At 41.6% G+C, this 25,624-nt stretch overlaps 1 protein-coding gene across 5 annotated transcripts in view; it reads left to right on the forward strand.

Annotated features, from left to right (window-relative positions):
• unc5c (unc-5 netrin receptor C) overlaps window positions 1-25,624 on the forward strand; it is a 111,529-nt gene that overhangs the window by 49,674 nt on the left and 36,231 nt on the right. For 4 of the 5 annotated variants that reach the window (XM_034204571.1, XM_034204580.1, XM_034204588.1 and 1 more), the window contains 2 exons: window positions 12,700-12,930; window positions 20,247-20,390. In XM_034204571.1, coding sequence (XP_034060462.1) covers window positions 12,700-12,930; window positions 20,247-20,390 — 375 coding nt within the window. Of the gene's footprint in view, window positions 1-12,699; window positions 12,931-20,246; window positions 20,391-23,524; window positions 23,595-25,624 lie in introns of those variants that run through there. The other variant, XM_034204599.1, reaches the window with a different exon arrangement.

A 25,624-nucleotide genomic window follows, 5' to 3' on the forward strand; every position in this document is an offset into this window, starting at 1 on the left:
CCATATCTATTGGATTTCCTGGTAAACAGGTTTTCTTCACAAGCCTCCACCTCTCTCTATTCATCCATCTCATGCTCCCTAGGAGAGTGACAGTGATGAACCATTGCAAACAGTTCCACACAATACCCACAATATCCATTATTAAATATTTCCAAATTTCCCCTCCTCATTTAATTTTGCAGCCATGAGCAATTCACTTCGTTGGTGCAAATATATATTGTGAGTGTGCTCATTCCACGTGAGACTCTGGAATCCGCTCTGTTCAAGCGTGGCTGGGTAAATGGCTGTTGTGGCTGGGAGGTGGCATGTTGTGGCTGGCTGTCCCTGTCTCTCCTCAGCCAGCCCCTGAGTGTCCACGGGGGGGGCCATAGCTTGCTTTCGCTTGCTGGACGGTGGCAGTAACGGGTGGGGGGGGAGTGCCGAGGGGCAGGGTGGGGTGGAAGGGCATGGGGAGGGGTGCACATACTTGCTCCTCCTTGCCCCTCCATTATATGTGGTTGACCTATTTCGGCAGTGAGCAGCGCAGGAGGGGAGAGAGCTGGGAGGGGTAACATGGCGAAATCACAGGCTAACAGAAGTCCCCTGGTGAGAGGAGCTGGGTGTGTGATTCCCTAATGCAGTCACCCCCCCCCCCCTACACTCACACAAAACAAACACACACTAACTGCCCTCCATCCAAACCAAGTGTTTTTTCCCTTTAACACATCCATTAACAGGTGTAAGGGCTGCGCGTGCTTGGGTATTTCTTTGTGTGTGTCTGCGTGCATGTTCTCATATGTGAGTGTTTCTCTACCTATTACTGTATGTGTTGGACAATGAATTAATATATCAAGATTTTGTTTATATTATATTTATAATAGATGTATTTGGATTTGTATCCCTTGGACTTAAACAACATTTGCATTTGCAGACATGTGTCAGTGTTTCTAAATACAAACATGAACGGACTGAAGACGCAATGAGTGTCAGGATGTTATCATTCGGACCTCATTCTTACATCAAACATAAAGAATGGCCTCATATTTGCAGTATTTGTTTGGTAAGAGTAAGCTTCCAAACAACAAAAAAGGAGGCGTGTCTTGTTTCTCCTTCTCTCTGTCGCTCGGATTTCTTACAACTTACTCGCTTTTTTAAGTGTAGTTTAGTATATACATTGTCGTTTCCAGAATCAGATCCAAAGTGTTCAACTAAAATATATTTGAGATGCACTCTGATTCGAGGTGTGATCTGCTGTCTATCTCAGCCGGATATAATAACATCCCGGATATATCTGATGCTCTGATACCGTGTTTGAACGGGGCCACACTGACAATATCTGTGTTCATGTGCTTCCACCTTTGTCAGTGTTTATTACCCCACAAAGAAGCGGCACAATTACAGTACATTTTTCAGTAAAGATGTTTTTCCTGGAAACTCCCCTTTCACCCAAACAACCATGGGATCTGAAGGCAGGGGGGGGCAGTGATTTAAGAGAGAGATGGCTATTTAGCTTAGAAAGGATGCAATCGATGATCCAAGCTGGATATGTAGTGTACGGAATAAGATCCAATATCAATATGATACCCCATCCAATGTGTAATAGCAGCTATCTTGTCATTCCCCTACAAGTCAATATAACAAGGGAAAGGAACAGCGTGAAATGGGCTGAAACAACAGCTTTTTTGTATCCTGTTGTTCCCTCTTAAACTAGCACAACAAGCCTGATGGGATTATTTGCTAAATCTGGCAAGCATAAAGTATTTCCAGGAGCAGGATTTGTACATTTGTTGAGAGTTATCTATTCCACACATCAAACTGCAGACATGAGATGCCCTCAAATGAACAATACTGATTCAAAGTCCTGAGATATCAGGTAACGTTTTGCTACAAAATAACAAACCCTACTGCAATTGTAAATGTACTGCAGCCGATGTGCAGCAAAGCGTGATGCATGCAATTCAGATTGAAAGCTTACAAAGCACTTTTCTTTCAGGGCATAAACCCAGAAAGCATCTACTGTGGGCTAGCATTGAATAAACATGCAGAAGGAAACACTGGTGGTATCGAAAACAATAATATATTCTGCACCACAAAACTATTGTTAGGCAGCCAAACATGGTGCAATTCCAGCTTGATTCCTCTGCTGCCTCATTTGAGCGAGCATACTGTAAAATGTACTGAATAGGCTTACGCATCCTGATCCAAGAGGAATATTCTTTAATGCCTTGTCAATATCAAAGACCAGGTATGTCACATTTGCAAGGACACAGGCCCAATGCTATGTATTTTTATAAATGTGAGCTGAATAACAAGTGTTCTCAGGAGTACATTTATATAAGGAGCTGCATTCATTATTGTTTTAATTCCTGGGAAATCAATCTGCAGCTGGAGCAGCTAAGCCTAGTGCATGGGTGCAAGAGGAATGACTCCTGCTCTCTACCAGCAGCATTATAACGTTTATGAAAACCTATAGAAAATGAAGTAGAATTGATGAACATAGATCAGCTTTTATAGTATGATATGACATTCCTAATTATAACAAACAATCCGGTCTCTGGGGTACAATACAAATGCATTGGCAGTGCATTTACAGTGAATAACCATCTGATTTGTTAGTGACAGCTGTCACAGTTTGCTGAGCAGTCTGTTGAGAAACAGTCTGATTTCTGATCAGCTGGTCAGGGTGCTTTCTGACAGCGATGCTTGTTAACTTACACTGGCTAGCTCCATCCTTGTTTTTGCTACAGTGAATCATTACAGTATTCTCAACACAAATGCTGCCATGTTTTTCAGAGCCCCATCCAATGCGCTCTGCACAGTTAGTAAAGAATTAGAATGTTGCGAGCTTGTGCAACAGTATTAAGATTTTAACAGCATTACAGCCATATCTAACACTTGTGCTGTTGGGCTGAAAGCAGCATAATAAATTGCCGGAAAAGCGGATAGAGTTTGTGTATTTGTGTAGTGTGGTGCCCCGTGCATGTGTGAGTGCATGTCATAACCCTCAGGGCCATATACCGAGTCATGTCTATTAGCTGGCTATTGCGGCCTGGTTCTTGTTTTTATTATCAGCATCATAACGGTGGTTTGTGTGTGCCCTTTAATATATCACCTCCTGCTCCCCCTCTACTGATCCCTGGGCTAAGATTTATGATTCTGCATTACATCTGCCTTGTCACATTAATTCAGCCATCACACACAGACACATGTACTCACATGCAAACACATACCTCCCCCCCACACACACGCACACCTAGAGTTACACCATCAAAGCCTGTATTAGGGCATACACCCATGTTTGGTGTATTACGGCACACAGTAAATCCTGATCTCCTCATTTCCCATCACATCTGAGGTGTTTAGTAGATGGCTGCAGGTTTCGGCACTCAGCTCAGCAGCAGGGTTGGGAGCACAGAAGAGGGTACAGTTCTCAAGAGAGAACATTTAACAACAAAAAAAGGAGATCTTAAAGCACTATATGCCTTTTTGTGGTTTCACAGATTGCAATTTTGATTGACGAGATGGTGAGAATAAGATTTAGGAGGTGGATGTGAGTATGGAGGCTGTGTGGGTGTGTCTCTGGGGATTAAGCATGCAGCCAGATTCAGTGACAGACATGGAGAATATACCGTGCTCTGGGGACTGTGTCTCACACATTCTGTCCTTCAGATAAAGTGCTGCCAGTGATGTTTTCCTCCTTTTTGTGTTAGGAGGGTTGGACATTTGAGTGCTTCAGGATATACTGTGCATGTGGGAAGTGTGTACACATGTAGGGGGTGGCACATACTCTACGGCATTCTTACATTGACAACACACTATGAAGGACAGACTGAGTAGTTGCCTTTTTTGCTGTCATTAGGGATGGTGATCATTATTGTCCCCATTAAAACACCTATGCGTGCGTTCTTTGCCCTTGCCTTGGTGTTTAAAAATATGTAATTGTAAGCATTATGTTACTGACTTCTGCATTGAAAGAAAAAACAGTCTCTAACTAAAGAAAATGAATCAGTATGAACATTGGAATCATGTTTTGCCATTACATGACACCAATAATAGATAAACTTAGGCAGTCTCCTTGTTTTTCCCATATTCACTGTTTTCATGTTGACACATTTTTTTAGGTAACATGCCTACTGTATCTTCTATAAAAAAAGAAAATAAAGAAATGTTTTCATGGTATATTCAGTGTTTCCCACAGATCTGAAATATACTTGGGCGGGTGGTGGCAGCGGGCGGGGGGTGGGGGTGCGCAAAAAAAAAAAAAAAGTTTTCATTTTGTTTAATCATTTTGCGTAAAGATGGCACTCAAGGGCACACTAGTGGTGGTTTTCCTGGCGGGATTTGAACTCACAGCCTTCCGATCTTCAGCCCACCTCACTATCCATTAGATCAATCACTACCCTCTCAAATGGAAATATGTGTTTACATAAATGGTGACCACACCGTTTGAGACCCACTGAGAACTTAGACTAAGTTAACTATCTAAACACTCAGAGAGTCCTTTACCTCACCTGAGCTGAGGTTATCCCGAGCTTGAATGACACACAGAGACCAATCAAGGGCTTTGATTTATGATCTCTATGACAGTGGCCATGTTGGCAGGCCACATCATGTAGACAGCCAGTCACCCTGTGTGAGGCAGGCCACTTAACGAGGCGAGATCAGAGCAAGGGAGCGAGGGATCATTGTCCACAAGTTAATCGATCGCAGATGGCGTCGTGGTCACGGACGAATAAAAAAAAAAAATAAATTAAAAAAAAACTTATAAAAAAAAAATAAAAAAAAAAGGGTCGCGAAATATACTTGGGTGGCCGTTAATATACCTGGGCGGCCCGCCCAAGTATAGTCTATGTGTGGGAAACCCTGATATTAATGTGGCAGCCTGTTGGATCAATTCTTTTTTATGATGTAGTGATTTGGTTGTCATATCACCCTCTTTCTCTTTGTGTGTTTTGCATTTCGATTTTCTTTTTGTCTTTTCACTGGTGGCAGAACGGGGCTGCCCGCTGCTCTGAGCCAATTAGCCAAAATAGAGGCATTGCATCAAACCATTGGGCACAGTGTGGGGTCAGAGAGTGCAACACGTCTCCTTTGACAAGAACCGCTCCACTCCAGAGCCCGGCGATCGGTAAGAGGTAGTGAGAAGGCCCTGTCTGGCATTGGGGCACCCAGGGGTGTGACATGTGACAAGTGAATGGGCATGCCAGTTTGTGCTAAAAGGACCAGTCGTTATGGCTGCAAGTGAAGTCAAGCAAGAGGCTTCTGTATGCTTTAAACTGTATTAAAGTGTTTGTGCATCAGTGAATGTGTGTGTTTGTCAAGCAGTGGGTGGGCCGGGAGGCACATGGGCATGACACATAATCATATTGACACCTGTCATTGAGGCCTTGAAGCATAAAGACAGTTAATTGGGGTTTGCATTGGGACTGTCTGTCTTTGACGCCCTCCTCTACCTCTTTGGAAGGTGCTGTGTTGGACCCACCACTCCTTCCTTACACCCCTTACCCACGCTTGTCTCTCCCGCGGACTTTACTCAGAGAGCGATGTCTGTGCCGCACCGCACTGCACCGTAAATTAGTCCCGAGTGGTGACATGGTGCTTGCTGGGTAATTTGGACAATGGGGCGTTTGACAGCTCACCCATCACAGCTACAGCGCCCCAGGGAGCCACTACTCCTCCTGAGCTTTTCTCTCTCTCCTTGCGCTCTCCTCTCCTCTCTTGGTGCTGATGGAGTGACTCTCTAAGTAGCAGCATCATTCTCCAATCAACCACCAAAATGGCTTTTCATCCAGGAGGGAGCAAATGTGTGGAGGGGAGGGGAGAGGGTGGGAATATACAGTTTAGAGAGAACGTTGAAAAACCATAACTACTGAAGAGTGAGCGGAAAAGCATTTAGACCTGCAGCAGAAAAACTGAGATTGTAAGTAAGAGCAATAAAATACCAGGATCGTACTATGTGAATACATAGATGAACAATGTTACTTGGTCATGCATTAAAAAGCATTCAATTAATAGCTACTTTAAAGTAATACAGCTAACAGATGTATACAACATTTCAGTATCAAAGACCAAAATAAAGGAATGGAAAACAGCTTTTTATTTGCCAGTGATAATTACCTGGTGGTTCATTGAAGCAATGTGACCTTTGCTCATCTGAGATGTGATTTGTACATGTTAACCAGTTGTGCAGATGGTGTTGATGTCAATACCACTTGAGCACCATTTGTTCATATTACAGAGATCCCTAACCTATAGTCATTCCATCCCTTTACATAATTCTCTTACTTACTCTTTGTTAGTCATGGACTAAAGAAGGTGGATACCTCTGGATATCTTACTATAAATAGGGACTATTATATTGATTCTAAGCAATTTATATCAGTTTATAAAAAACATTTATAATGCGAAAAATGTATTTTAAAACAATGAAAGTCTGATTTAGTAAATGCCATATGCAGTGCCATCTGTTTTCTATTTCTAAATGGTAAATGGACTTCATTTCTATAGTTCCACCCCATCCTTACCTGACGTTGTGCTTTTCAGTTATCCTAAGATTCGCTCAAGAGCAACTTTGAGTTCAATGTCTTGCCAAAGGACACTTTTAGATATAATCAGGAAGAAGTAAGAGATGGGTTTTGAACCACTACCCTTGTGAAATACAGACTCTTCTTTTGAGCCAAAGCCGCTCCAATTTATAGATCTTATACTTATAATTTGGCACAACTTCTTAATTTCATATCCACGTTTTCCCCATTTTTCTTTAATGCTATTACCGGAAGAAGTGTCTGACCTTTTTTTTTATGAAAATGATGAGCTTTAATTATCATGATGTTTTGACCTTGCCTTTCCGGGTGCTGTGATGGGACTGGACAGACAGTAGCCAAGGCCTAGCATGACCCTGGCAACCACCAGCTGCCTCCTGCCAGAGTGGAGCCAGAGAGGACCGAGTGAAGGTCAGGGATAAGGACCAGAGAGAACGTGTAAACACCCCCAATGAGAAAGACATGACTGGCTGCACAAAGACAGGAATAGAGTAATGTTGATGTGCTCTGAAATTGATTAACTTAATGACTGCTTTCACAATATGTTATTTTTTTTAAGAGATTCTCCCTTTTTTTCTGGCTTTTTAATAACCTAACGTCACCACAGGAGATGGATAAAAGGGGGAAGGGTAAACACAGGGTACTGTTTATTGGGTAAATGTCCATTTCTTAGTAGATAGATTTGAAATGCTTATCTCCAGTCCCACGACTGCTCTCTTGTCAGCTGTGTGTGTTTGCTCTTTACTGCAGTGGGCTAAATCAATTTGTGAAGATTCATTTTTCCAATTTCATCACATACTCTGGTAAAGATAAGACCCATGAATTGGGCCGCTATATAATGCCCTGATTGAATTATTCATTTGGTTTATTTGGCCATTTTTGTGAGCAAGGGTCGTTGTGATTCTGGCCTGCATTGACTCTGGGCCGTGAACTGATTGGGAGGTTAATGTTGGAGCCACCTGTCTTTCAACTCTAAGGACAGATTTTTCTAGACTTCTCCTCCACTGCTAGTGTGATGGCAAAATTCCCCAGAGATGAAATATGAGTGTGTTTAGCAGAGAGGCTCAGATAGGACAGGGCGAGGGAGGGGTCACTGGCCACTAACGGTAATCAATAAATACCTGCTGCAGCCAAGCGTTAGTCCCTTGCAGATAAAGTGTGTAGACACATTAGTGTATATAAAGCAGTTGGCTGGAAAGAGACATTAGAGTGGAAGTAAGCCTCTGCTCACGTTGCCTGTTTTTCATGGAGCTTCTAAAGGATTTTGCTTTTAAAACAAAAGCCATACATATTGATTAGAGCCACTGTGATGCACTGGGATGTATAAGTCCAATACTAACAAGTATTGACTAGAAGAGGCCGTTACCATTGATTTATGTTCACTCAATATAATGGGTAGGTGTGCTCAAAGCACATTTATAGGTAGATCTGATTGACAGCCTATTTATCCTGCTTCAATTGACATGACAGCTGAGTGGTTTATTATTCTGCTTGACCACTCAGCTGCAAACTACCTCTTGTCCTTTTCCATTGCGGCATAGCAAAACATTGGCTAGTAAAACTCCCCGGTGTTTGCCTATCTGGTCAACCACTTACTGATATTTTTCTCTATATCTTGAGCGGGAAGATATATAAGAATGATGAGGAGGCCGAGTGGAAAGAAAAGTGAAAGGTAGAAGGCAAGAGGGACAGAGATGAGGGTGAAGAGGATAAATAGGAATAAAGCAGGAATGAAGAGGGAGGAGATTTATGCCAGTGTTCATCCTCGTTCATGCTTGACTCTCCCCTGATTGAAGGGAAACATTGGCCCCACTGATACAGTGCTTTCCTTGGGACAATAAATCTACGTGAGTGATAAAATAGAGAGAGCTTATCTTGCACAGTGGTGTCAGAGCCCAGCATTCTAAAGCTGTTATCGCAGACACTCGCACACAATATATGGTGTGAGAAATGCAGTCTAACAGGCGTACAATACAGGAAAATAGGTGATAGATCCACTATAGCTCTGGACGTTATACAAAGCATTGAGTGCATAGTGCACAAACTGTATGTGTTTGTGGAACTGCATTTTTATGTGTATCAATTTCACACATAACTCTGCCCTTATCTTTATAACAATGTAGTTATTGCATTTTGGATTTGAAAGATTTGGATGGAGACCCTATCGTCAGTTTAACTACAAAGATAGACTTCCATTTTTGATGATTCAGTACATAACAATCTTGTTTGTGCTCTTCCTCCTGACATGTAATTTCTGCTCATTAGTAATCAAATTTCCAGAACATTTTTCCTGGAACATCGTCTTCGACTTATTATTGACATATGATGTCAAACGGTAAAATTACCGGAGCATTTATCTACTGAAGTGCATTTTGTGAAAAGGCGATAAAGGAGAAACTGAAGCCCAGGATAAAAGTCATCGCAGTCTGGAAACTGACTCCCTGTCTAATGTGTTGTGGATGTTTTGTCATCAGTGTTCACTGTTCTCAGCATAAAAGACCTCATTAGCGTGACTATGGAATTGATGGTCCGGTAATAGTGGTGTACTGATTGCAGTGGTAAGAGGTAATAAAGATTCAGGAGGTATTGCTGTACAGTAGCTCATTTTAAGTTGTACTTGAACTCCAGTTGTTGGATGATTCGTAATATTGGCAGCCAGTGCTCATTTCTAATGGAAACTATTGATGTAAGCTAGTCATTAACCCCCGGTAGTGTCTGAGATTCGGTGGGCTGATACTCACAGACAAAGTTAAAGCAAAAATACTGCCAATATAAACTTGTTGAAGAAGTACTCTGTAGGAAACTTGGACTTTGGCTAATTGGACAAGTTGTGTGGGTATTGGTTAGCTGTTCACCACATTCTGAGTAGACCAACAGGTTGCAAACTCTAACCTCATACAGTAAATGTGCATCTCTTTGTGTTTGGTGTGGGTGTCTCCATGCAACAGTTTATATATTTACATTACATAAATACGGTTTTTTTTGCTCAAGATTTGGCTCTTAGTGCACATTTCTTTAAGAGCTTGGTGTTTTTTTTCTTACCTCTAAGGCTGTGTTTTTGTTCTGTGTAGGTGTGCCAGTGCACACATTTGACTTTGTTCTGCTTATGTCCAAAAATGTAATCATCCCTTGATATTGCTTCACTCCCACAGCTTTTGCGGCTGACTCAAGCCAAAGAGGGGCTGGCTGCCAAGACCCTCTCATGGCTCCTTTCATCCCACTTGATTAATTCTCATCTTTATTAAATTGTTTTTTATCAAGACTTCTACTTGATGGATTCATTGACAACGAAAGATAGCAAATATTATTCTTTCATTTACTTTATTTTGTGGGCAATACTGTATGCAGCTCATTTAAAACTTTTTGTAGTTGTAATGTGGAACTGATCTAAAATTCAACTAATATTCAATTTGAGTATTAAAATATTAATTAATAAGACTCACAATATGAATTAGAAAAACTCACCCCAATTACAGAGGAAAATATAATTTAAATAAAAGAGCTGCGAGGACATATTTCATTACATTTTAAATACTCAATATGGAGGCAAATTTTTCTGATTAAAATCAAGCCTGCAGAATAACAAATGCTTGAAAAGATCCATATTGCATATCAAACAGTGGCGGCAAGCCATATGAATGTTTCTATTAAAGGGACAATAAGGGAAAGCTAAAAAAGATAGAGAAAAGCATGTCATTATGCATGTTTCATTTGTAAAAGGAAGGTCAGTATCAGGTTTTTGATTAACCATAGCTATGTGTTAAGATGACATCATCTTGAACATGGAGCTGCAGAAACCTTCAAAGTATTTTATCATGAAATGTCCCTCATTGCATATGAATGGAGACAGTGGGAGAAGAGCCAGCAAAAAGTAATGTTTCTCTTTGAGCTTCTTGTTGCTCTCAGTATTCTGTTCACCAGGGAGGGAGGTGTTGAGTGTTGGGATGTGGGGGGTTGGTGGGGGTGCAGTGTGATTGGAAGTAGTCAGGGTCTTTCATTTTGTCATGTGGTGTCTTTTTTCATTTCTGGGCTGATTTTTCACTGGAGGGCTAGTTTCATTCACTTGAATTTATTATTTCTCGCACTGAGGAAGTTGATGAATTTCGAATATCTGTGAGCGAGTTTGTGTGTGCCTCTGTGCGCATTAATGCTTGCGCGGGGGTATATGTGTGAGCATGTGCGACGGGAGGGACGCTTTCATGGCTGTTTCAGATCTCTCTGCCTCACAGTTCGTCAGAGCGAGGGAGCCAGGAGGGAGAGAGAGAGAGATGGAGAGATGGAGAGATGGAGAGATAATGGGAATGGAGGGTGAAAGAAGGGTAACACAATCTTTAATGAGTTTCCTTGGCTGTCTTTGCCTGTTTCTGGGTCAGGGTCCCCTGACTAAGGATGTGGGTGGACTGAGGACTATGAAGCAGAAAATAACAGACTAAGCCAAGGTCTGCTGAAATAGACTTCTACATTAAAGAGTCATCACCTTCATAAAGACATAAAGGACGACAAGCTCGACAATGTTTCAAGTTTCTTTTCTTGTTTAGACAGCAGAAGATGAACGTTTTTTAAAACAGCTAATTATCTTCTTCCGGCTCCTGATTGCACCCACACGAACACAAACTGAAAGGAGGTTACTCTGAAAGGTCAGCGGTCACCTAAGGTTGTACTGCCTCTGCTCAATTAGCAGCCGGTTAGGAAGTTACTGTAGCACAAGTTGGAACTTTTTTCTGATGGGAAGCAACACACTCACAAACATACAAAGAGAATTCTCCGGCATCATACCGACATACACAAACACTTTCACCACAGTACACAGACAAAACCTCCTCCCTCGCAATGAGGAGGGTGACTTTGGTCAGTTTCTGATTGGCTGCCCCTGCCCTTTCATTTCCTAGCAATCAACTTCAATCTGTGGCAGGTATGGAGGGAGAGATAACATTAGAGAGACATCGTGGGGAGATATCTGCTCAGCCGAGACATTATTTAGTGCTCCCAAAGCATCCAGGAGGCAACCTCTGTCAGACAACAAGGCTCCAGCATGTCCACACAGGACTGGGAGACGGGTAGATAGAAGGACATGGAAGAATTACTGATGGGTTGATAAACTCTTTTGTTATCCGAACAGTCTGCCTTCCTGTTTCTGTTCTCCTGTGCTATGTTTCCGTCTGTCTGCCCAACTGCATTTCGATGTCTCAATCTATGTCTGTCTGGCCGAGTTACTTTTACCGTCTCTCTCTGTTCTCCCTCCGTCTCACCTTCAGTTTCTCAGTGTATCTTTCTCTCTACTCTGCCTTCTTTCTTTCCCACTTGTGAATAATTGATGTCTACCGGTTCGATGGTAAGAATAGAACAGTTCTGGAGGTGACAAATGGGGTGGCGTATAGTATAGGCTTCATCCTCTTCTCTTCAAAGAGTTAGAAAGTTAGCCGCGCTCGCTCGTGGGCGTGTATGCCCATATATTTGTGTGCTTGCGATGTTTTGTTGCACTGCAAGCATGTGTGTTGTGTGAGCGAGTGCACGCACATATGCCGTTGTGTGTATGTGATTTAAGACAGGGAGATGAAAGGGAGTTGTAATTACAGGGAAGCGTATCTGTCTAGTGCAGAAGTATCCGAGGAATGGCACAAACTGGGCCAAAAGCCTGAGGTCATTAGATGTGCTGCATGTGTGTGTGCATGTGTCTGTGAGCTAGTGTGTGTCTCTGTGATAGAGACAAAAGCAAAGAGAAAGGGAGGGAGCAAGAGAGAGACTGTGAGACAGAGAGAGATCAGCTTATAACTTCAGTTCCTCAGAGTCAACCTCTGAACTCTGCTTCTCATTATTGGCTCTGCCTCTCTCTGGTTTCTCCGCAGTAGCTGGTTGTGGTTAGACCAAGCAAGGCCGAGTTTCTGTAAATCCATGCAGCCTTATTGCCTGAGAGGAACCCCAGAATTTCCTGCGCTCTAAAATACACTTGTGTAAACATTCCAAAATATCAAATGATCGGGATTTCACTGTGTGCTGTGAGTGGATAATCCCATGCAAAGACTGTGGTTATAATACACTGTCCCTCTGTCTCTTGTCTGCTTTTCTTTCCCTCACAACCCATTTCTTATCTCTCTTTCTGGGGATTTCTGCCTCTGTTTTCCCTCCATTCATCTTCCCTTTCATCTGATCCTCACTTTCTCCATCTCTCTCTTCGCAGTTGACGATGACTTTATTGGTCTTGGCGATCTTCCGGAGACATTCCCTTCAGACCCCCCTGAGCCTCTGCCTGTGTTCTTGATGGAACCGGAGGAGGCCTATATAGTGAAGAACAAGCCGGTCAACCTGTACTGCAAGGCCACGCCTGCAACGCAGATCTACTTTAAGTGTAACAGCGAGTGGGTTCACCAGAAGGAGCACACTGTGGAGGAGCGGGTCGACGAAAACTCTGGTGAGTAAAATATTTGTTTTGATGAACATAATGACATAAATTCACACCACATACCACTGCAACCTTTTTATAATTCATGTATTTTATTTGTTTTGCCAACAATTTCCACTCCTGGTATTTTTATGCTTTGGTTTGACTAACTCAAAACAGGATTAGTGAAAGATCATAGTATTGGTTAAATATTAAATAAACTTAACCTGAAGCATGACACAACATTTATTGTTTGTTATGCTTTAAAATGCACCCCTGATTTCATCCTATGACTTCTGTGTACTGTAAGTGCATCCCACTTCCTGGAAAGGCAAACATTTTCATTATTCAGTTAGCACATGTGGGCATTATTATCTTTTTTGGCGGGTGGGCAACAATTTTTTGTACAAACATACACACAATGTTTCTTTTCTTATCGCTCTAAAAGCTAGTTTGTTTGATCAAAAGTGGCATCCCCTTATCACCTTAGGCTGACTAGCCTGATTCAGAGTTTCACAATAAGAACATTTTTCTTATTTTTTGGGGCATCCTCACACTTCAACTTATTGTGTGTGTGCCTTTGATTGTGTGTTTATGTTTGTACAATTCTAGTGGAAGTAAAGGTAGTGAAGCTCAAGCAGGGTTGTTTTCAACAGAATTCAGCCCCTGAAGGCACCAGAGCCATTACACACAACAGCCTAGCACTGATTGGCTGCATTCAGCTCCTGTATAGGAAATTGAGTTATTTCTGTCGCCCACAGGTACCAATCACATCGCATTTACCCTTTTCATCCCACTGTTTTGCCACACACACGTCTACATGCTCAGACACAGACAACTGGACAGCTGCTCCATCACTTTGATTTAAATGTTTAAGCACACACTTATAAACCCTTCAAGGTCTGTTTGTTGTATGTTGCAAGTGCTCTTTTACTGACCTATATGAAAAATACAGCATTGTTGCAAGCACACAAAGCAGTGTTGTAACCAGCACAAATATAAAAGGAGTATTGAAAAAAATACCTGAATGGCAACTTAAAATCCTTTCACTTTGACCTGGTGTACTTTAGGAAGACTTCACAGATCTGAGGATGTGTTTCTTGGTTTTGATTATGACAAAGAAGATGGCGAGGGTTTCAGTGGTTCTTAGCCTTAATGTCAGAAAGTTTTATGCTAAAAGCATCAACATAGAAAATATCCCACACATCACACAAGCACCCACTCTACACAGCCATATCCACCGGCTATTTACTGCACAGATATCCATTCATTTATGCCCTTGCGCCCCCCAACACACACACACACACACACACACACACACACACACACACACACACACACACACACACACACACACACACACACACACACACACACACACACACACACACCACACACACACACACACACACACACACACACACACACACACACACACACACACACACACACACACACACACACACACACACACACACACACACACACACACACACACAGGAGCCCAGTGGATGTGTGTAGCCTTTCTCAACCCACTCCTTTGCTCTCTGATTTCCCCAGATTGACAGAAAAAGAGCACTGATAGAAACTGGCCAGTTCGGTCAATACAACTGACAGTGTAGCTTGAAGAAATTGGATAACTCCCTCTCTCCTTTTCTCTCTCCACACCCCCTGTTTCTCTTTTTCTTACGTCCTGTCTCTATGTCTCACTTTCATGTTGGCGAGAGCTCATGATCTTTTCAAAATAAGACGAAATAAGAGATAATGAGATTAAGAAAGTGCCAGAGACTGAGGACAGGAACTGCAAATGTCTGTGTTCAATTAGGCTACAGGCGAATCTCTATCCAGATGTTGGAAATGCTCACAAGACAACTGCGTTCTTGCTTCACTTCATATACATAAACAGGGACAACAGAGACGTTTGTTTGCATGCATCAAATTAGTTTGGAACTTTAAATAGAGCACCGGTATTGAAAGGCTTAACAATAGGGTTGGAGTTTAAATCTACCAAATAATAACAATAATTTTCATAAATGCATGCGTCATAGAAAAGCAACTTCCTACTGAAAGTATAATTTGTGTGGCATCAGTAGTTGCAATGTTATTAGCAATAGGGGGCTTGATTCACTGACAGCCTTTCCCTGCACAATGGTTTCACAGCAAGAAACAACTTACCTACAGCTCTCCCTTGGGCCTTTTAAAGAGACCTCATGCCGGTAATATGCCTGTCTAAAGTATTTTTAATTGGATGTGACACAGAGTGGGCCATGTGTCGCGAAAGTGACACTAGCGTGGTTTAATTTCTACAATTTCAAATAGCAATGCTTTGTCGATTTGGGAGTTGAAACACATGCATCTGATGTAAAAGCAAGCAAGTTGTTCTTTTGTTAAGGTTCAGTTTGCTCAGACTAAGGAAGTTTCATTTGTGTAAAAAATGTACCATGAGCCACTCTGATGTAAACTCAGATATTGAATAGGAGCATACATAAAAAGAAGCCATAGATTGCATGTACACAATGTCACTTAGCAGGAGGCAAGAAAGAAAAGGTGTTGAGAAGGAACAAAGCACAAAGGCAATTTTTACAAATGGTCTCCTGCAGTGATGATTTAGCTTCAGAGAGTCACCGCTGTCACCTGAACACGGTACCATTTACCTCCCAGTGTTGAGGGCAGTTGTGAGCAAAACGAGCATTGATCTGAGCGAATGAGCGACAAATTAATTATAGTATAGTAGAAACTACTAATGTAATATACACTGGAGACAGCTTGTCACTCTGTTTGAGATATGAGTTAGAAGATCAAAGATGAGTATACTTTTCATCTGGTCGGATAATCCCAGCACTTACCCCCTCCTCCTCCTTTAGTTCTCCTTCAACGACCAATGCCTCCTTTTCTCCCCGACTTGTCTGATCAATAATCTTAGCCAGTGCTAGGCTAGCTCACTTTAATGACCACATTAATAATAAATCATCTCCAATGAGGAGCCTACTCCAGCCTATTAATGGGACCTATTGTACAATCATTTCTGCTAATGGCCACGTTGACGTGTGAAGTAGCCCCTCATCGCTGGTCGTGACATGAGCCACACTTGCTTTGGCCCTCTTGGTTTCAAATTGAGTGGAAGTCTGTGTCTGCTTTGTTGCTATCATTGTAATGCTATACAGTCTACTAAAAGCTGCTAGCTGAGCAAACATGAAGTCACTGGATGAGGTCAGCCGGCTCACTTCAGAGCCTTTCTCTTCTGCTAGAGTGATCCTGCTGATGTGTTTCAAGTGCACCACGTCAGGAAGAGTTTAATCCTGCTCTAGTATCAACCATGAAGTCATGTAGTCCACTCTTTAGAGTCTTCATCGTCACTTGAAGCTATTCTACGGTACAGAGAGCTTTTCTTATAGACAGATAATTCACAACTATAACCCTATTCATAAACTTTGTGAGCACACATAGAGAATTAAACGATTCTGGCATGTGTTTTACACCCTTAGAGAATTCATTTTCTTAATATTGTTTCCACTATCGATTTTCCCTCTCCTACTCTGTGTGTGATGTTCACACTTCTATCACATCCATACTTGACATTCCTCAACCAACACTACACATCTTCTCAGACACATTGGCATACAGTACAGACAACCACAGACACACATCCTTGGACCCATGTGGACACACACATACATGCAGAGGAAAATGCGCACACAACAGACGCGGCTGTTCTTCTGCCTGTCGGCACACAGTGTAAATTTTACATGAGAGCTAAGCTGGTGTGTGGGATGTCACTGTGCTTGCTGTGTGTGCCAGAACAAGGAGGCTGTGTGAATGCACTGAACCTGAAGTAAAATGGCATGTTTATTTTTTAACCATCCAGTCTCCTTGCATTTTTCATTCAATCACAAATTCTGAGAAGTACTGTGTAAATCCACTTGCACTGTAAGACAGATCCTGAACCTTTGTACACAAATATGAAGGTAATGTGTATTTGGATAGACATAAAAACCGAGCTTAGATGCCGTCAGTCTCACTTGGGTAGAAACCTCTATTCCTTAAGATTTCTTCTCCATAGCAGACTATATTATAATGATTTGTATGCTTTGTGATACTCGTTCCTATCACTATGCAATACAATTTGCCATGAAAGCTCAACTGAATTACATTTTTGGGAAATTAAAGGAACATGGCAATTATCATTTTCCAATCATCTAGGTAAAAGATACAAATTGATGATTAAAGCTTTCTTGATACATATATTAAAGTATGAGTGAGCTTACGGAATTTAAACTACACAGATTTTAAATTACTGGCAGAGGTTCACAGTATGCCTTAAAAGGGTCAATTTGATCTCTTGTTCAGCAGGTTGTGAATCATTTGTATTGAACTAGATTTCAGGCAAAGATAAGGTTACTCATCGAATGAACATTTGAACACGGTGAGTCATTGACCTGATAATGATGTCACATGTATGTCTTTGGTAAGCTCCGTTATAAAAATAATACTATAAAATAGTAAATGTAAACAAAACTGAAACATAATTTGTGTATACAGTATAATGCCAGTGATTCCCGCAGAAATGAAATATACTTTGGGGGAACGACTCGGGGTGGGGTGGGTGGGGGTGCGTGAAAAAAAATCTCCTCACAAATCTCTCAAAAATTTAGGAGCGGGGCTAGTCCTGGTGGGCTACCCAGGCTGAGTGACAAGGTGGCATCCAGGAAACTGAAATGTGCAGGTCACTGCCATCGACACCAGGAACTTCCAGCTGGCAAGTTAGTACTCTGGGAGCCAACACACGGGCACCGACCAAGAGGGCGCCCCACGCCAACATACGTGGAGGTGCTGAGGAAGGATGTGGGGGTGGAAAGCTCCACAGAGCTGGCCGGGTGTATGGAGGACCGTGAGGATTGGCGAACCCGTTGGCAAACTTGTCTAAGGACGACCTAGTAGTAGTAGTCCTTGATTGGCTCAAGTTCACACCTTTTTAGGGGCGGGGCTAGTGATGTTGTCCCGGGGATGCTTAGGAGTTGATAAAGGAGATAATCCCACTGACGTCATCATTTGATTCCAAAAGTGGGTCTGGACTCGCGCCCATAGAGGCTGTTTACCAATATAATGGCTCCCCCCAAAGTATAATTTATGGGTGGCTCCCCCCAAAGTATAATTTATGGTTTTTTAAGTTTTTTTTACTCACTGAGCACTCATTGCCACCAATGCAAATGCAAATGAGTGCTCACTGAGTTAAAAAAAAAAAAAAAAACACACAAATTATACTTTGGGGGGAGCCATTATACTTTGGGGGCCCCCCAAAGTATTAACATGCTGTGGGAATCACTGATAATGCATTATATTTTATTGTATTTATCTTTTATTTTATTCCGTATAATGGAACAACTGTCAAGAGAAGCTTCTGTTTCTGATTTAACAAGTAATATAGTTAGCTGGCTAACTTTAACACATTATAATAGTCTACGTTAGTTCACCAACCTAATAATACACCTATGTTTAGACAAGCGTAATTTAGTAGGCTTCTCTCTGGGCTTTTGACATACAGCCACACCATTAAGGCATGCTCTCTGTGTAGCCCATGTCATTTGTGTCTCCTCAGCAGCCTGCATATTGTTTATGAATTAGCAGGCAATGGTGTTATTTTCCACTGGACTGTGTTGGGGATGTTTATATATATATATATACATGTTTCTTTAATTAAAATGACATCCCTGTTTGATTGTCCATGGTAGTGAGCCATGTGACAATAGCTGAACGCTTTCAGGGAGATGCAGTTTTGTAGTAAGAGACAGCAAAATTGAAATTAAATTGTGAATAATAAAGACAGGCTCTATAACTTTGCACATGCTGTAACTGCTCATTACGAGAAAAGTGAGCATAACTCATTAAATCATGTATTGAATGTACTACAACTACAACAGAAGAATCCCAGTATCTGGCATTATTCCAGCTAACAATGAAAAACAGCTACAGAGCAATTCATCACCAAAACTGAAGAACTGAAGAGTGGGATTAAAAGCTGCAGGGCCGGACAAATAGCGGTTGGTAATACTGATGACAGGATCTGAAGACGGACAACATAAATCTGTAGACCCATCCTTCATGGGAGTAATGGGAATGTTTCCTAAGCACACAAAAGGCCCTTCAGTAGCAACTGGGCATCATTTGAATGTCACAGTCCACTTTAACATCATTGGTACCATGGTCATGAGCATGTCAGTTCCAGGAAAATGGCAACTTTACTTTTTTTTATTTCCAGTGGGCTGCTCAGGCCCCACATTTAAACGTAATAGAGCAGCACTTTGGGGGATGAAGTGGCATTGGATATCCAACGCATCGTCTTAGCATGTTCTTCTGAAAAAATCTGTCGAATCAAGTCATCGCGTCCTGTAAAGTGTTTCCAACATGCAATTCAGGTTTCCGGAGGCCAGCAGAATTAAAGGGTTATAAAACTAGAAGGTCACTCGGAGAACAAAGACCTCTGCCAATGATGTTTCTATAAGCGAAAAATTATACAAAATGATACATCCCCATGTTTAGGATCTTTTAAACTAAATGATGGTTTTTAGTTGCCTATTCTACACCATACAACTAATTGTTTTAAGTTATAATGCTAACAAATAGAACATTTTTGGTGGGGGTAATCATTTGTATGTCTTTCCGTTTCATGTCTTGTATCAAATGATGGTGTTCACTGTTGCATAATGTCTTAGTCAAGGGTTTCATATTAACATTTTCCTCAGAAGTATTCCATTAAATAAAAATAAAAATGAGATCAATTAACCTGGATAAAGGCACGACATTACATACGAAGCATCTGTAACTTCAGTGAATGCGAATGCACCACATACATTAATGTATGCATTCAAATCCTATGATCGACGGACACACACTGTAGCAGCAGAAGCATAATCTGCTCTAGAGGGGCAGCTGTGGGTAGAGGCATTTGTTTTGGGGATGATTTGTTTGTTTGGGTCCTGGCACCCAGATGAGCAGTAATCAGAGGAGTTAGCAAACAGGATTTTGGTAGCCATGACGCCTCAAATCCTCCCCCACAGGGCCCGGGCCCAAACAGCTCAGCGCTCTGGCATCAGGGCCTAACTGACACACGCACGCACACAAATACCAAGTGTCAAAGCATGTGATGTGACTGATATAAATGGTACTGAATCATTTGATGTGATCCAATATTGAAATGTTTCGCTCCAAGGTGAAGGAATACATTTTAATGGATTTATTTAGTGAAGGTTTATGATATCAACTGTTTTATCTTGGTTTGTTTAAGTCGGTCATTTTGTTCTCTTTTGATATGTGCTATAACTCCCTCTCTTTTTTGTCTTTCCTCGCAGGCCTGGTAGTGAGAGAGGCCAGCATAGAGATCACTCGGCAGCAGGTGGAGGAGCTGTTTGGGCCGGAGGACTTCTGGTGTCAGTGTGTGGCCTGGAGCTCTGCAGGGACCACCAAGAGCCGCAGATCCCATGTCCGCATCGCCTGTGAGTATTCTCCCCTCCCTCCATCCTGCTCTTCAGCCCATTATTCCGTCTTTATCGTCTCTCTCATCTTTGTATTGCTCTCCAAACAAAGTCTCTCGCCTGCCAAGGAAATGCGTCTAACAGACCGACTTGTGTATTGTGTCAGATTTACAGATACTGGAGATGGAAGCAGTGAAAAAAAGGTTTTACTAACATGGGATTAAAGTGTCCCTTTGAACTTGAGCTGGTAAAAAGCCGGCAGAATCCAAATCAGCTTCCTTGTGTACAGTATAACCTGGAGGAACAGGGAAGAGCTGCTGCAGTGTTTACACAGAGGCTGCGGCACATGTTTATGCCAGTGTTCCCTCTTCTTCCTGTAGGTGGTCCTCATTTGTTTTCTGCCTGTGCGTTTGTCCTCCTACTGAAATGCATTACACACTGGCTTCCAAGTAATGGGAAATATTTTGTTGCCTCTAAACTTTGGGCTCATTTTAACCGTTTCCCAAAGGATCTGCCAATCAAAATCTGAAAAGTAATGAAACCCCAAAGGACACGGGGAGGAAGGCAGAGTTATAATTGTAGTTGTGACATCAAGGGAATGCTTCTGAAAAAACGACACATTGCATAACACAACAGCTTACACATTGTTGTCAAAACTTCACCGGAAGGGACTTCTTTTACCTAGATCATCACACTTTCAATCCTGTCTTAAGTTATTTCAAGGTATCTTGACTGACATGTCCTGTTTTGAGGCAAACAGACAGAGGATGCAACTCCGGCTTGCAGTATGCTTTTTAGTCTGCATCAAATATACTGCTGGATAGGGCTTGATAGGGATATCACTTGAGCTTAATGTCTGGCTGGCAACTCAGTGCCACTGTCACAATGATTTTGTTTGCACTTTAAGGTACAGCGGAGCAGCACAGTACGGAGTCAATATCTGCGATTTTAACTTTATCTACTTAGAGGCAGTTGGCAATCATATACTTGTCCCTCTCAATTGTTCTCTCATCTAATTCTCATTTTGTTCTCTGCATCATTGTATCTCTTGCTCTCTTTATGCTTTTTTCTGTACAGTTTCTCTTTGAATTCAATGTATTCCATCTATTGTATTCCTCTCTAACTCTCTCTCTAGTCTCTATGCTTTACCCCTGTATGCTGTACGACAGTGGCGAGCCGTGACTTTTATACCTATCGATTAGATTTATGATTCGAAAATAATAAAAGTAGGGTAGACATGTGGATATTATCCGGCTGAACAAAACGTGCATTTATCTAACAGGTTCGTTTTCCACAGACCTTATTTCAAGCTATTTTCCAAAACCCTATGGAGAAATCCCACTGCTTTCTGTCGAGGGAATCCGAGCGCAGCTTACTTCCGGGTTTTAGGATGCGTCACTGCAACACTTGCATAGACTTCACGGCGGGCGGAACTGTCATAAAGTCCGCGATAATAAAACCCGCCCATTTAGAGGGAAGATATGATTGGTCAATTGTACTGTCATTTGACTTTACTCTCTCATTGAGTTACTATAGCGGGCCCTCTGTGAATGTAGAGAGGGACCAACAAGCTCTCCCGTTTTCACCATGGTTTTCACAGTAACTCGCAGAGACGGCATTTAACCCTTCACATTCCAACAGAAACTGAACAGGCAGATTCGAAGGATTTATTTATTTAGAAATGTTATTTTAAATACAATTAAATCAAGTTATTTTGTAAAACTAATGAAACATTTAACAACAACAAAATATTTCAAAAAATATTTTTAAAAAAATGTTTTTTTTAATGTTTTAAAATATTATTTTTTAGAATATCTTAGGCCCTCACAGAGGGCCTAGAGGGCCCTGATGGCTCGCCACTGCTGTACGATTTATCTTTGATTTCAGTGTATTCCCTCTTTTGCAAACACCATTAGCTCTTCTCATTACGGCTTATGTTATACTAGCCTGGTGAATCAGAATCATCATGCACCCGTCTCCCGCTGAGCCCACTCCCGCTGCTCCACCTCCTATAATCACCCATGATGAGCAGCCTTCCAGCACTAACCTATCCCTCAAATCACAATGGACCCCTCTTCCCCTCCCATTAGCTTCCACTGAATGGATTAGCTCCTCTCCTGTGCTCTCTCTTCAGACAGGCTTCTTGTCAGAGCCAGGCTCCATTCTGTTAGGCTAATGGAAACTGGGCTTGTTTTCGTCTCCTCTCCCATCATCTAAACATATACAGTTTAATCAGACTGTGAGTCACAGCCAGCGCTGGCGAGTTGAGCGGTTGTTGTGTTGAAGAACTGGCTTTTAGAATTGCGGAAATAGGCCACTCTGGCTAAGAGTATAGTCAGAGTTTGTGTGTGGCTGTTGGACTAAGGGAGAATCTGTATATTCCCCATGATTGCCTTTTCTTCCTGCGACCTCCACAAAAGCATTTTGATTGGCCTCCATAGTTTGGGAGCAGTGATTGCTCGCCAAAGAGAGGCAATAAAAGCATGTGCACAGAAGCAAATTAAATAAGTGAATCAAATCAACTGAAATGCCAAAAGATTGTCGGAGGGTAATGTTTACTGAGAAAGCTGGAAATTGATTTTCTTGTTTGTTTGTGGCCTTTTAATTTTACGAGTACAACATAACTTCAACTTTAATGCTGGTGACGTTACTCATTATTTAAAACTTGGTAGAGTTCTTGTCATACTTAAAGGGATAGTGGAAATTGAACCTCAAATAGTTTCGTTTTAACTTATATACAAGCATAATTACGTACCAAAACAATCACACCTGATTAAAAAAATATAATAAATGCCTTACGCATGTTAGAATCACTTTATTGCAGCTTCCCCGAAGTTTTTTAGAAACGAAATGTTCGACTCAGCCAAACCGGAAGTGACGAAAACTTAGGAAGACGATACGATAACAAACCATGGCGTCTATGCAGAATGAACGTGGAAGGGCAAATATACCAGACAAAGAAGAAGGATTGTACGAGGTATCCAGTGATGATAGCGAGTCAGAAACATCCTCTCGGCTTTCCTACGAAAATGTCGTTTTAGGAACTGAATCTGAATCCGGTTCAGTAAGCGACGATGGTGACAATATTGAGCCAGACGATGGACCATTACGTCCTTATTTGTTCGAGCCCGAGCCCGAGGTGATGGTTCACGGCATGGGCAATGGCGAGGATGACCAGGACCAGGCGCCAGATGATGCACCCCTACGCACAAATAATCTTGACTGGTAGGTCCCTAAGCATAGCTCACGCATCTTAAGATCACCTGTAGCCTTTACAAATATTAATCATTGTTAACCAGTTAATCCCGAAGGTCCCCCCAGTGGACCCCTCCCACCGTTTTCTCTCTCTCACATGTCACAGGGCTTCTTAACATTTATGAAACTATTAATGTTTCATACCCTTTTAAAGGTAAGAAACTCCGCTAACTGACAATAAGAACAATTGTTAGCTAGAAAAAACACAAGAGTAATACCAAGCCTTTGAATTAGCATTGAGCGAAACAATGCTAACTAATGCTAACGCTTTTTTACACACAACACACGGTAGAAATGCCCTTATTACTATCTTAACTGCACAAACAAGATATACGATTTAAAGCTGAGACTCCACAGATTCCACACATGTAATGTCATCACTGTAAGACCTCGAATTCCTGGAGCTATCAGCCAGAAAAGAGAAAGTAAACAACATCCGGTTCCAAAGATATTACAATAATTACGTCTTACCTTTTTTGATTTGTGATCAAAAGTTGTGTTCAACGGAATAAAAACGCATCTCAAGGTTAATCCAATGTCGTTGTGTCACGTAGAATTTTTTACTGATAATCAATCATCATATTTATGGCAATATACTCGGCTATTCACATGCAAATGCTATTGAATGTCCGCCATTGTTTGTGCCCGTCTTCCTATGCTCTCGTCATCACCCGAAGATTCCCGACGATTCCCGAAGTATTTCGTTTCATTGAGAGGGCACAGTAAAATTGAAAATAAAAGGAAACTAGGCGCATGAAATAAAAAAAAATTGTTTATTATGCTTATTTTTAATAAAAATACATAAGTTAAACCCAAAATTCGCGGATTTCCACTATCCCTTTAAGTTTGCATCAGTAAGTAATGATTTACTAAGAGTTGATGTTTCTGAAATGTGAGGCTGGTGTAATTTAGCATGACAAGTAGCTAAACATATCTACTTAAGGTAATGGTTGTCATATGTGTATCCTTCTGTGGGCGTGCAGGGCAGAAAGTGGTTGTCTGCTGAGGAGGGAATGGTGTGACTCCCGCAGGAATGTCGACTCAGCTGGTCCCACACCCTTCAGTGTCCCACAGTATACCGTTCAGGGTTATGAGAAGTGTGGAAAGGAGAGCCATCATTTGAAACCCACATCCAATAAAACATACAGTACAGTGCAAAATAATCACTTGCATGCTACTTACTGCGCTTCATCGTGAGTAATGGCAAAGGTTTGCAAATCATGATGGAAATAACACAACAGAAACTGGCTGTTTAATTCTAGTTTAACAAGCTGTAGTTGTTCTGCTGAAAGAAGTATGAGTAATACAATCATGAATATTTCAAATGTACTCGCAAACACTGGCCATTATTTATACGATATGTAATTCAGGCTATTTTTTTGTAATGTTCAGTACAGTTTTACATCAGCTGGGTAGTAGTTGTGGCTTGAACAGTCTGGATGACAATAAAAGAGTAAAAACATGACTGTGGGTTTTCTAGCAGCACAAACAGGAATGTAACTGTCCAAACAATATTTCTTTTTAATCTGCATGAATTAAAACGTACTGTGTTCCCATTACTAGAGTTAAGGAGGTTGTGTGGCTCCGTAATCAGAGTTTTTACTTCGATTGTAAAACACTCTAGTCCAAGCTGAATCTGCTGTGGACCGTGCCAAGGACACCGCCACCAGTAAAGTGGCTACTGGTCATTCTCAACCACTAAATGGCATGCTGCAATACTGCATACTGAGCATCTAGGCCAGTGCCCAGCGGATACTTGCATACTCTCTAGAAGCTTTATATGTAGAAATAGCATTTCATGTATTAGATTTGGCTGTTTGCTGCATATCAAGAAGGAGCTACTGCTGTTCCTCCTCACCAGTCATACTGTAGCTATTGCTTTCTTATATCTGTTGGATGCAGTTTGAACTATTATCCATCTCTACAATACAATTCTGATATCCAATCAACAGTGGGAGACCTCTACTACCTTCAACTACAGTACCCCTTTGATACAGTTT

Source organism: Gymnodraco acuticeps, unplaced genomic scaffold (genome assembly GCF_902827175.1).
Source record: "Gymnodraco acuticeps unplaced genomic scaffold, fGymAcu1.1, whole genome shotgun sequence".
NCBI classification, from domain to species: Eukaryota; Metazoa; Chordata; class Actinopteri; order Perciformes; family Bathydraconidae; genus Gymnodraco; species Gymnodraco acuticeps.